General features: G+C 39.6%; 1 protein-coding gene across 4 annotated transcripts; it reads right to left on the minus strand.

The window, feature by feature from the left end:
* Window positions 1-906: 906 nt before the first annotated feature.
* Window positions 907-11606, minus strand: hmg20a (high mobility group 20A). Of its 4 annotated transcripts, none has more exons than XM_086299339.1 (9): window positions 11250-11603; window positions 9207-9296; window positions 8837-9046; window positions 7629-7761; window positions 5527-5564; window positions 4424-4496; window positions 3936-4151; window positions 1624-1756; window positions 907-1439 (listed from the first exon to the last, which is right to left on the minus strand). In XM_086299339.1, the coding sequence occupies exons 2-9, from the start codon at window positions 9270-9272 to the stop codon at window positions 1436-1438; spliced, it is 873 nt and encodes a 290-aa protein (XP_086155465.1). In that variant the 5' UTR covers window positions 9273-9296; window positions 11250-11603; the 3' UTR covers window positions 907-1435. The 4 variants fall into 4 exon arrangements, with proteins under 4 accessions (XP_086155465.1, XP_086155462.1, XP_086155463.1 ...); XM_086299336.1 differs by having other exon boundaries at window positions 4424-4499; window positions 11250-11592; XM_086299337.1 differs by lacking the exon at window positions 11250-11603 and adding an exon at window positions 10942-11101 and having other exon boundaries at window positions 4424-4499.
* Window positions 11607-13332: the final 1726 nt, after the last annotated feature.

Below are 13332 nucleotides of genomic sequence, written 5' to 3' on the forward strand. Positions count from 1 at the left end.
CAACTTGATTAGTGTGCAACTGTAGCGAATTAATGGGTTGGATATAATTAAATAAGGCACAGAGTATTCCCAGAAGCACTCTGGCCTCAGTAATTATCAGGTCTGAGACAAAAACTCTACCGAACTGAACTCCAAGCAGAGTCTAGCTACATCCAGGCAGTGCTCTTTATCTGGATAATGAAGTCCCCAGCAGTAAAGCATGGTGGTGGCAGCATCACGTTATTGTGGCATTTCCCTGTTGTAACTTTCTGAAGAATGAATGCAGCCAAAAATGCAAACGCCCTTGAAAGAAGATGAACTGCTCTTGAACCTAGAGGGCAAAGGGAAGACAACAATGACTTGATATACCACAATGCCACAGTGGGTAAAGGATAGTGTTTAAACACCACAAAACGACTGTGGGACACCTGAAGACAGAAATTCAGTTTATAGACTTTCTACATTCATTCTGAACTGCAAGACCTAATAATGTAAACAAAATAATGTATGCAGAGCTTTTAGAGACTTGCATTAAAATTTAAGCAGCTATAGCCTCTTAATATTATTATAATGATAATACTTTCATGATATTATTGGAAAACAGGAGAAAGATTTCAGTGACACTTGTGTTTGCATTAGGATTAACAAAGTTCTTTCTTATCTTAAATATTTCTAAACATGCATTTTCACGCTTCATGTTGGTTTATTAAATACAGATTGCCCCATTTCTAAACAATGTGTACAAAAAGTAAGTGGTCTGAATATTTTCTAAATCCACAGAATAAACTACACTAATGCTAAAAGATACTTGAAAAGCTTGAAGTTGGAAATCTAGGGCAATGGTGTCTTGTGTATTTAGCTCTGATTTCAGAGCAAACATATGGTATTCCCCATCATATCACGAACCTCTCCAAACAAACTGAAGGCTTACGTGATGTAAATGCATTTATTGAAAACACAAACACTTTTCACACAGAAAAAAAGAAAACAAGAATGGCACATTTTTCACCTCAACAGAGCATGAAAGAAAGACAGTCTCTTCAACAGTATGTCCTGGGCATGTAAATACAAATCCACTGACAACACATCTGATAATGACTTAGATATTGTTCTGGAGGTTGCTATAAACAGACAGTGAAGACCGAACAGGAGCAATAACAACAGAAAAGTGTTGTAAATATTCTCTGATTACTTTATAAAACAAACTATGGCTATGTTAATAGTGTGTGAACAGGTTTACAAAAAAAACAGAAGTAAAAAATTATAAATAAATATGTGACGCTACATTACCCTCGCTTGTATCACTTTAGCAGAGTAACAAAAGTTGTTTTAAACTCGGCTGAAATGAGAGATCAACAAGAAGATTGGACGTAAAGAGGAAGGGCATAAACCAGGAAGGAGCGTCTGTTTAATGTCCTGTGAGTCAGTCCATTGCATCAGCTGAACTTGAATCCAATTATCTGAGTCAAACAGCAGTAAAACACATGATTAAAATTCTTCACAGATGAAACAGGAAAAACATTCAACTGTGGTGAAGCAGAAGCATAAGAGTGGCCTGTACATGAACTAGGAGAGTAAAGTGAAAATTACATCAAGTATGTAGAAAAAATCTAAATTGGAGTGGAGGATGGAGGTATCTCTTACCTGTCCAAGCGGTTGACCACCTCTCTCACATTGTTGATGAGATTCTCGTGTTCTTGAGGGTTACTGACAATGATGCTATGGAGCTTCTTCATGTAGGAATCAATGGTTTCAAGAGTGGGTGTCTCGCCACAGCCTGTAGGCCCACAAGAGTGTGTTTTTCAGGTCAAATATGTTCACAGAAAAGCACAGATATGACCAAATATGTCTCTCAAGCAAGAATAGATAACACAAGCAAGATTAATCACATCGTAGTAGGACGACTCATACGACACGGTCATGCTGGACACTGTTGACTTTATCAATGTCAAAAATGCTTCTGAACGGATTCCTGCATTTCCAGACACATGCTAACCTACAATTCCCCAAAGCGACCCTCATACTAAACCATAAATTTGGCTCTGTCCCAACTTCTGCGACTAGCAGAGGTGCAACAAACAATAGTAAAATCTACAAACATGAATTGAGCAAGTTCTCGTTCAAGAGACCTTACAGTCTTTGTTGAGCTTCTCAGACACTAGACTTGAGAGCGTTTTGCAATCAACTTTCAGTGCAAAGCTCTTAGGAAATAATTCCAGGAGTGTTCTGACTATTTCTGCTGTTTGCAGACTCAGTGTCTCTGCTGTGAGAAAGACATTCAAACAGGTGTGGGAGAAAACCAGGAAAACATCACAGCTGTGAACTCAGCATAGACTTTAAATGTAGATGAAACAAGAGTAAAGACAGTGGGAGCAAATTCCATTTCAACAATAAATTACATTAAAATAAAGAATTCCCTGATTCCCAGGCTCATTACAATATGGTCTACAAACAAAAAAATTGAGTTAGCCGTGTTTAAATGTGTGGATTAATAGAAGATTCTGGAGCTCAAGGAATAAATAAATACTTTGTCTATGTGCATGTATGGCTCACCATCTTCAACCGTGACTGTAGAACTAATATCTTACTACACTGGTTCGTGTGTGTTGAGGGATGAAATACTGTTAGTGGATCTTAAGTCGATACCAGTTTATGATGTGCATTCATCAGCATCACACTGAGCCCAAAAGTGCAATTGCACAATTTAAGAAATAAAAGCAGTGGATTTCTATCTTGTTTTTTTGCAGGGTTTTCCATTAGGTACCAGCTACTTTTTTATTACCTGCTCGGCCGGGGTTCCAAACAATGCAAACAGGTACTAAATACTAGGTATATATTTGGTTCGACATCCACTGTATAAAAGGCCCCAAAGTTCATAGAATAGTTTTACTGGTGTTTATAAGTTTATATAAGTTCATTTAATATTCAGTCTTCTGTCTGTTTGGGCCAGCCCACCTTCTAGTGACATCATCCGGTTAGTAAGGTGGGCAGTTTAATGTCGGATCACCCTCATTTCATATGCTAATTTATGTTGTTAGCTTACCCCGGTTTAGCTTTGTTGACGCATGTACGGTCGCTCGTATGTCCATAATGTCAGTCCTGTGTTATCAGACCTTCTCTGTATGTTGTATGTGATGCTTGTGATTGTTTACTTTGAAGTGGCGGAGTTTGTAGTGAACAATTAGGTATGTGGATTAATAAAATAGCGAAGTTAGACCGGAAGTATGGCGTCCCGCTTGCCCTTCACAATAAGAGCATTATAGCGGATTATGATGGGGGACGCTTTTATTTTGTACAACTACCGGAAGTAGTTCCTGTGTACTGACGGTTGCTTAACCTCGCACTAATACTGTTTAGTTGCATAGTGTGATCTGATCTTTATATTTGATTATGTTAACTATGTTGTATTATGTTTATATTTGAGTATTTGACTTGTCTATTCTCTTTATTTATCGTTATTTCCCTTGTTTATGTGTGTGTGTGTGTGTAGGAAACCACACACACACACACACACACACACACACACACACACACACTTGTGTACACCCGCTGTGTTTACAGCCCCAGAAATTGAGTGGTGACAATAAAGTGCCTCAGACGGAACCTCAAGCTCCCTCCTCCTTTCGTACTCTGGGACAATTTAGCCTTAAGTGGTGTTCTGGCCGACACACCGGGGTGACCGTAGTGCTCAAAGACTGAATCAGTGCCACAGCCGTGCCTATCTTTGATATCTCCACTACATCCACCTTTGTTGTAGCGTTCGTGTCACATTTTAATTACGCTGCTATGACAACAAGCATGCAAACAAGGGTTGTGAGGGAAAACCAGCCGATCCAAGTCAATCCGTGGCGACTCGGCCCAAGTAGGTACTAATGGAAAAAGAGCTTTATTAACGCGATCTTTGTTTGACACCTTTGTGAATGCCGGATCCACAGAATAGTGCTAGGTGCTCTCACCTGGCAGGGGTATAGTGGAGAAGCTAGAGCTGAGAGCCTGGCGCAGGGTCTCCAGGTGTTGGTGAAGGAGCCCGTTGCGTCCCCTCTCCTGCATGACGTCCCCTTCGAGCCTCTCTACAGCGCCGCGCATGCTCTCCACGTGCTTCTGCAGGGCTGCGTTACGCTCCTCATACTCCATGTTTGTCTTACGCAGCTGCCGCAGCTCAGCTTCACGTGCTGTTCAGGGAAACGTATGCAGAAGAAAGAGTGGTAGATCACAGGGGGAGCTCTGGGGCAGATGATACATCTACACATCAATTTTTCATTTGCTCTGAGAGTTTAGGACATCAGTGAGTTGCAAGCGGAGCTATTTTAGGACAGTGGCCATAAAGTGTGGTGGTCCTTAAAGTAGCAGAAGAATGTGTTTAGAAACTAGACAAATGGACACAAAGTTTAAAAACAAATAATCATTTTTAAGAAGACAGCAGGTTGGGATGGAGCTCTTTTACCTTTGCTGTGGTTTAGAAACTCCTCTGTGAAGATCGGTATGTCAAACACAGTTCTGTCCTTTCCTTCTGCATCCTTCTGTTTATAACCGGAGACAGCGAGACAGAAAGAGATAAGCTCAACGGTGAAAACACTTGGCCACGCAGACTGACAGCAAAGAGGTGGTCATTTATCTAGCTGGGCTGTGTGTGGGTGGGTAATTGATTTTATACCTAGCCACCGGGGAAATACAGTGATACAGTATAAGAAATGAGGAGGTAGACGTAATCTCATCAGTGGTGCTTCTACAATATCAAAGGCTCTGAAATGGTTTGCAATAAATTTGCAATAAAATACATTTTGAAACAGAAGCGCAAGACGCAGCACAGCTTTAATCCCCTCCTCTAAAAGAATCATCTTTCCTCACATCTTAACATAATGACATTAATGCTGAATCCTCATTCAATTCAAAACACTGGTATTCCCTCAGGAATCTGTGATTCCAAGTCAAGTCACCTTGGCTGTAACCCTTCAGAGTGTGCTGAAAGACTTACAAAGGAAACCTCTTAAACACACGGAGAACTTAATAAAAACGAATTACACAGTTAGTACAAGGCAAGCGTTTGGATCAAAAAAAACACAGCACCAAAGAGGATTAAGCCCGCTTTAGTCACGCAACAATAGGCACTTAACACACAGAGCAAGATGAGGGCAAACAACCCAAGAAGTTTGCTGGGTGACAAAAGCCAGAAAACACACACATATTAAGAAAACTTTCAACTAATGACTAATTCTCTTTCATTTCATGCTATTACAGCTTCCTCATAAATACTAATAAAGAGACCATGATGGAAAAATTACATTAGCACCAATATAGATGTGATTCACAAAATGCCACATTTGCTTCGTTTTGCTGTAAATACACCATGACCCCAACATTTCTTCTGTTTTCTTTACAACCGCTAAAATGCTGACTAAGTACATAAAGTGCTCATGTCTTCCTCTTTACTCGACAATGATATCCCCCTCAACATAATGAGTGATCTTATCTCATTATTAACTTTGTGTTTGAAGTGTTTTAAAAGATAGAGTCAGAGTACGTGTGAACGAGCAGAGAGTCACTGACCTCGTGAAGGGCCTCGTTGGCTACCTGGTGTCCGACATCTGGAGTGGAAGGAAAGAAGCAAAGAGGACAGCCAATGATTCATTTATCTGGAGAGGTGTGTCTTTACCACAACACAAACTGACAGAGTGAACAAAAGTAGTTCAAGTAAGGACAGAATAAATCCTCTCAGTGCACTTTGTATTGTGAATCATCGGGAACAAAGCAGGGCATCAAGTTCAGATCACGTTCTCGTATTTTTTTTTCAAGAGCACAGCTGTTTGTGTCGTTAACATTTCTGGGATTTAAAAGGAGAGAGCTGAAGGAGAGGTAATGCCGCCCTTATGTCGAGCAAGCAAAGCAACGGCCTCTAGGGCCTTACCTTGAACTGTTACTCATGAGCTCAACTAGGGCTGCACGATTTTGCATAAAATGAGAATCACGATTTTTTGGCTTAGAATTGAGATCACGATTCTCTCACGATTCTCTTTTCCAGTATAAATATTTATTGCACTTATTAACTGCACATCAACTTCGTAACAGTTTAGACTGAACATAAAAACAATAAATAAACATAAAAACAACAAATGTCTCACGTTTTGTTGTTGCCGCAAAATGTTGTACTGCTTGAAATTCCGTCTCCACCGTTGCTCGACGCTGCGTGTATAGAGCAGGTAGCGCAACAATAGAAAAATAGTTGCGGGACGGCACTGTGTAGCGTTTGTCTAGGGTGTTGATCATTTTCCTAAATCCCTCGTTTTGCACAGTGTTGATGGGAGCCATATCTTTGGTCAGGTGATAAGTGATAGCCTCCGTAATTTCTTTGTGCCTGCGGGAGTTCGACGCGTATAGGGAAGCGCTGTATAAGGTTCCCGTTATTGATGTTTGGGTGGTTGACAGGGACGGATTTTCTTCCTCCTGTCACTTTCTCGTCATCCCTGACGTGCTCTCCGTTGTTTTTTCCCTGCTAATTTTAGCATCACACGGCACAGCTTCTGTATCACGTGGTATAAGGCTCCGCCCTTGTCATTTGTTGAGCAGGAAGAGTGAGCGCTTGTTTTCATGCAGAGTACGTCCCGGATCAAAATGCGGTACAATCGTCATCGTCTTTTTTTTTTTTTTTTTTTTTTAATCGTTGTCATTTGGAAATGAGATCGCACATAAGTATGAATCGAGATCGCGATTTTCTAACGATTAATCGTAAATTCAACTAAGAAGTTGCAAAGTATCATTTTCGATTTTTCCGCTGAATGAGGAACAAACAAAGAATTTGTTGTGATTTATGTTTTACTAAATACTGAAATATGTTCAATTACTAAACTGTAAGCAGAAATATGTTAGGGGTCTTTGTTAATCAGAAAAGATTTGATAGTTTTGTTTTGTCACAATCGACTTAATGTGTATGCCTTATTAGTATTTTTATTCACTTAAGCAGAAAATCACAAAAGTATTAATGAGAATTAGTGTCCGACTGATATTAGCCATTTACTGGTATATCTGCATTTGTATTTTTAACGTCCAATAAATATAATACATTTAAAATTTTAAAAAGGAGACGGGAAAAACACACTTGGAGCATGTTACGAGTGTTAATGTTGCGTATTTTGGCTAGGGAGTGTTAGGGAAATCTTTTTATTTTCCTTTGTATGTGTGTGGAAAAAAGAAAAAATATCAGCCAAAAATCAGTATTGATATCAGTCTTATAAATCCTATATTGGTCAAAAAATATATATCGACTCTAATGAGATATGATTTTACAAAGAAAAGCTCTAAATAATCATTTGGTTCTCTGTTCGAGGACTCCTTCAAAACTCAACATTTTCAAACTTCCATTTTGTGTGATAATGATTTGAAAAGACAAACAGGAACCACAAGAACACACTGACTGCTCACTGTACGGTATGATTTTCATTAGATACACGTTTATGTGAGTCATCCTGTCTGGAAGGGATTTGCGCACCAAAGAAAGGCTGGATTATCCAAATATCATCAGACAAAGGAAGTAACTCACTTGCCAAAAGCTTTCAAACAGCAGACCCTAATGGATGGTGGGCCACGAGCCAAACTTTTGATTTTCAGCATTCGATGCCAACCAGCCACCCTGCTGTTTTCTGACCAGATCTCACCTCCCCTGTGCCTCTTGCCCTTCTGCTTCTCCTGGACCTTCCTGGTGAAATGTTTGTAGGCCTCCGTCTTCTGGTACTTCTCCAGCTCTCGCATGTAGCGCTCCTTATCGCGCTCTGCCTCGTCCAAGTATCGCTGCAGAGACGAGAAACAAAGGTGAGAAAAGCCGGGGAGACTTAGATGCAAAGGCTGGAAATAAGATTTGTGCAAAATATGATGGAGGATGATTGTGGGTTAGATTGTGAGATGAGTGGGAGTAATTATTCCTAATCAGTATGAATTCTTTTCAACAAACTAAAAAAAAAAAATAATGCAATTTTCCAATATTAATAACCTACAATCGCTCAATTCACAGAAGGGAGAAAAAGCATCTTGTAATATAATTAGTAGAAAAGCTTATTAAACCATCTCCATTCAGAGGTCTCGTCCCAGCGTACCGCCTAATCAGTCTGAGCTTTCAACTCTGTGTGAAACACATCGGCAGCAAAGTTGCACATGCTCTTTGCCAACTTTGGAAAACAAAACATGTCCAGACATTTCAAATATTCTCTGTAAAAATAGCAAGAAGAAAAACTCCCACACTGAATAGTATAAATACTTGATTAAGAATGAGGATTTTTCTTCTCTTTTGCTAGCATTTGTGAGCTGATCATGAGAGCTAAAGGGACTCCAAAATGATTACGGTTCTGCCGGATCTTTAAATGTGCATCTTAAGCTCAGTGGTCCATCTATAGATTGGGACTGGAATAAAAAAGTTAATCTGTTAGAGCAAAACTCCAAATGCTTCAATCATAAGACGATGCTCGTTTCTGCTGTTCTTGTATTGCATCTGAGGGCATCAAGCTTCGACAATACAATCTGTTAGAGGCCGTCAGAGTTTCTTTGTCAGCTGCAAACACACGGTTGCTATGGATTCTAAGGGAACTTTTTCCCTAAGTCGTTTTTGTGCAAAGTGAAAAATTACTCTGTGTTGGCATGTTCCAGATGAATATTGCTTGCTTCTGTTCTCTTCCACTGCTTTCTCAAAAGCTGCACTCCATAGTTGGACGTGAGTGAAAACATAGAGATTTGTTTTTGAATGCTTTTGCAGGTAATCTTAAAACAGACTCGCATACAACTGGGAAAGAAATGCCAACAGAAATGTTTTGACACATGTCTCTCCACCACTGTGGGCTCACTGTGTAATCCTGTCTCAAACTTCTCTGCTGACCTGCTTCTCCTCGGGGGGCAGCTTGCTCCACTCGTTGCCCAGCATCCTTGTAATCTCTGGAAAGGGCACGTCTGGACGCTCTGCCCGTAGCTGCTCCCGTCTGTCGTTCATGAAGCGAACGTATCCTGTCAGGGGGGCCTTGGGAGCGTTGCTGTCCTTCATTGGCTTCTTCCTCTTCCTCCCCTTGGTCCAGCTGCCACGTCGGGGTTTCTGCCAGAAAACAAAAACAAACATGTTTTAAAGGTTCACGTAGGGGTTCTACCCTGATGTGTACTGGCAAGACTTTCTTTTAGTGTGAACTGGAATTTTTTATTAATTTATATATGTATTTTTTTTTCGATCATTCAATATCTGTGTGTTCACCTCTTACCTCATCTCCGTTTCTCTGGCTGTTGTTGTCAGCATTGGCTCCAGGTGAGCCTGTCTGCTCATCCATGACTCTTACGATGGAAGATTAGATCTGGAGGAAAACACTAGATGTTAGAACAAAAAACATTTCACAGCAGACACAGCCAATAAACTATTTTAAAAAATGAATATACGATCTCAAAAGACCAATGTTTAGTTAACCTAAAGATCAGGTGAAAAACTAGGCCATAGATTGCTGCCCAAAGGTGGGTTAAGCATTTTGAGACTGATCGGCTTCTTGTCCAAACTCCACCCAGGTTTGGCTGCAAAACAGTCTCTTGGCCAGCCACATTTCCTCTAATAGAAATGTCTTGCTGCTATCAATCACAATTGAGCAAGTAAATGAAAAAAGAAAAACACAACACATTCACTTCTCAAGCACTAACGCAGCCTATTTTTAACAGCAGCAGTGTGGCAGTATTGCCTTAAACTTGGAGATAAGAGAACACCACTCAACGTGCTAAAACACTCTCTCAATAAAACCGCACTCACTCATTGAATATCAGTGCTTAAAAAAATGAGATTAACTTGGAATCGCCATATTTTGGGAGCCTCTAACCCACTTGAAAACACTACAAAGCATCGTTGCAAAAAAACACCAAATGAATGGCGATAGCACGGAATTAAAACCTGTGCTGATTCAGGCAGCTGCAGCCCAGGTTGAGCTCTAAATATAGGAGCAACACTGTGCATTTTAACCTTTGACCTCTCCTTTGAAATGGGAAATACACCTCTTTAGCCTGGATGTGGTTTCTGCCCTCTGCCATTAAATACTGTGGGAAAAGTCACAGAGGAATTAGTCAGTCTACCTCAAAAAGCTCTTATGGAAAGCCCCCCCCCCCCCAGAAGAGAAGGGTAAGCCAGGGTTTTCTTTCTTAGACTTTTTTTTAAGACCCTGAAAAAGTGATAATAAAATCCAGTCATTCTGCAAACTTATCCCCTGTCTGTCATCCAAGGAAGCTTATTTGATTTTACTTTAGGAGTTCTGGGTTAGGTTGTAAGACGCCGGGTTTGACTAAAAAAAAAAATCTCACAAAGAAGAAAAAAAGAGCACAGAAAAGACTAAACGATGCTCTGTGTAGCAGAAAAAGGCTATGCCACAGTGCCCTCTGCTGGACCTTAGCACATGATGCATGACTCAAAGCTCTTTTCTCCAGATAAAATGGTCCACTATCACAATCTGTGAGATAAAATATGATGTTTAATAGTTTCACTTTTTACATGGTGGCATATTCAAGCAGCATGTGATCACCACAAGGCATATACCAGAGTGCGCTTTGTCCTTTATTATAGTATACAGCTTTACCTTGGTACAAGGAGGTACCTAGGCCAACCGATGTTCCTATATTTTACACAGCAGTAGCTATAAATTATTACACACCACAGGAAGCTGTTAGGTTTAGGAGCTCTCTGTCAGTCGTAACGACGTTTATATACGTGTATGTGGGATCTTCTCTGTGTGATAATCAACCATTAGCGTTTAGCCATTAGCGGCCTATCCCCTGAAGCAGTATGTTTAAACAGTAACACGCTAGGCCAGATAGTGATTAGACTTACATTTAACTTACTGTAGCCAGATGTTTATGTGGGCTATTATACTGATGTATCGCTAAAATTAAATGAATAAACAATAATCCATTTGGCCAGCAGGAACAGCGAACTATACTGGCTGCTACATGATGCTAACATACACTTACTAGGCAAAGCTAACAGCTGCTACAGGCAAACTGCACTCTTTGGCTGTGTGTCAGCTGAATGGCAATCAATCGACTAAAAAAGGGAGACATATTCAAATGATAATTATCAAAAGTAACAAGCTAACACTAATACATTAAACTTCTTAGCTGATTGCGAAGTGTGCTCCTAGCTAGCGTTAGCAATCAATTAGCATGAAGATGGGTCATCGAAAGCCTTTGTTTTCATTTAACCTTGACATGTGATTTGATACATCAGGAATCTAAATATTTTATATGGATATAACGGAAGCCACTGTGTGGAAACTAACCTTAGATAACGCACCCTCTAGCTGGAGCTGCCCAGAATATTTTCCTAATCAAAACAATAAAAATGTCCACTCAGATAGAATCGCACCGGATAGACAGAAAGCAGCTCCTGATGTACTTAGTCCTACTACAGACGGTTTTCCCTACGCGTATGATTTGATGTTTCATATTATCAATGCTTTTTTGGCAGTTGTGAGAAAAGCAATGTATTTATAGCGCAATGCGACTTTTCTGAATATATATATAATAGGCAATAAATTTTTACATTTGACTGTAACTGGGTGGTCTCTGATTCCACCCATGCAAAACAAGCACGAGAAAAAACAGCATAAGAAACGAAAATTAGAAAATATTTTCTACGTGGTGTCTTTAAAATCCACAAAAGGTGATTTTCTTTGATTCTATACAGCGAACTGCTCTATGCTTTCTAATTCTTGGTCTCATTTTTCTTCGTGTACCCAACAGATCACCCTCATGAGAACGCTACCTCCCCCTACTGTTGAGCATAAGCATTACATGTCTTAAATTGATCCGTTTTTCAAAGTCAAATCTCTTGAGAAATTTCAAGCCTTAAGCCTTACTAATCAAACAAGTGAACAAGCTACAAACCAGAGCTTGTTAGAAGTATTTAATAGATGAGATGAAAATCTTTCTTCTGATTTGGGTTTCAGTTAGGAGTCTTTAGTCCTTTTGTAATTTATAAAACGATCCACATTAATTCAACCACTGTTATTTATTTTATTTAGCCTTTATTTAACTGGGAAATCCCTCAAGATTATTCTCTCTTTTGCAAGGGAGGCCTGTCCAAGATGGTGCACCATTGCAAAATTACAAATTATAAATGAATTATAACTCAGTACACATAAGAGGAAATAAAGCAGGTCAAAGTTAACACAACATGAACATAATATAAAAATAGAATGAATAAATACATAGAGTCCAGCTTATGAATAACACTCGCACTCTTCAAACGCAGAAGACTTTATAATAGCTCTGAACTCTCCAAGGGAGACTAACACATTCAAAAAAAGAGAAGTCTGCACTACCAAGTTCAGAAGAAATCCTACAGAGGAGTGCAAATTAGTAGCTGCTGTTTCAGGAGTTTACACAGATAAGAAAGGGTGTACAAATATACCAGTGCTGTTGTCTCCTTACAACAGCACAGCTTAATGAGGGACAAGAAACCAGATTATAAAATGATATTATTATGAAATGTAAAGTGCAGAGAAGGCAGCATGTATGTAAATATGTGAAAGGTAAAGGTGAGCATAATGAAGAATTTAAGAATGCACTAGGTGCTCTCTTACTAGGTGCATAAATACTTAAAAATTTGTTGGTTGATACTCTTTCAATAAAGTCTATGCCTAGCAAATAAAAAAAAAAATTTTGTAAGAGATCTGGATATGCTTTCTGGAAAGCAGCATTATGCAATGATGCAATGATAACTGTGGGTGGCTGTAGCTCATGAGGTAGAACAGGTCACCTAATGATCGGAAGGTTAGTGGTTTCCTGACTCCTGGATGTCAAGTATCCTTGCTTTATCCTTGTTCTGAAGGGTACTATCAAGACATTAACCCCACGTTGCTCTCCGATTCATCCATCGGAGTATAAATGTAGTTTAGAAGAAAGTGCTTGTGTGATTGGGTGAATGTGACATATTGTATAGAGCGCTTTGAGTACTCCAAGAGAGTAGAAAAGCGCTATATAAGAATCAGTCCGTTTACCATCTGATCCAGACTGAACCCAGCGGAGTAAAGTATTGTGTCACCTGCATAAATGTCCACTTTAGCTTCCCAATGTTATGAATAAAAAACAGAAAATTAAACAGAGCCATTATCAAAACAAACTAAAACTGAACTTTAGGGGATTCCTTTTGAAATGTTGACATGTATCCATCTGTATAAACATAGTGTTAATACAGATAGCTGGTTCAAGTAGCTCCTGAGCCATGCAATAGCCCCGTCACTGAAAGCAACATCACTGAGCCTAACAACAGCTTGGTCTACAGAATCAAATGCCTTTGATGGATTAGCAACCGAGACGGCACAGATGCTTCCTGTCCAAGGAATTAATGATATTAATATA

This window comes from Aulonocara sp. 'chitande type north' Nkhata Bay, linkage group LG7 (assembly GCF_057382095.1).
Source record: "Aulonocara sp. 'chitande type north' Nkhata Bay isolate Kocher_YH1m ecotype deep benthic linkage group LG7, A_spYH_male_GT1.1, whole genome shotgun sequence".
Taxonomy (NCBI): domain Eukaryota; kingdom Metazoa; phylum Chordata; class Actinopteri; order Cichliformes; family Cichlidae; genus Aulonocara; species Aulonocara sp. 'chitande type north' Nkhata Bay.

Bases quoted from the DNA above. Each gene is read 5' to 3' on its own strand.
- hmg20a (XM_086299336.1), bottom strand. From the start codon at position 9,272: ATGGATGAGCAGACAGGCTCACCTGGAGCCAATGCTGACAACAACAGC. The intron at 5,565-7,628 runs GTGAGATCTGGT...CTTCCACTCCAG, and splicing joins GGGCAAGAGGCACAGGGGAG to ATGTCGGACACCAGGTAGCC. The intron at 4,500-5,526 runs GTCAGTGACTCT...GGTTATAAACAG, and splicing joins CCAACGAGGCCCTTCACGAG to AAGGATGCAGAAGGAAAGGA.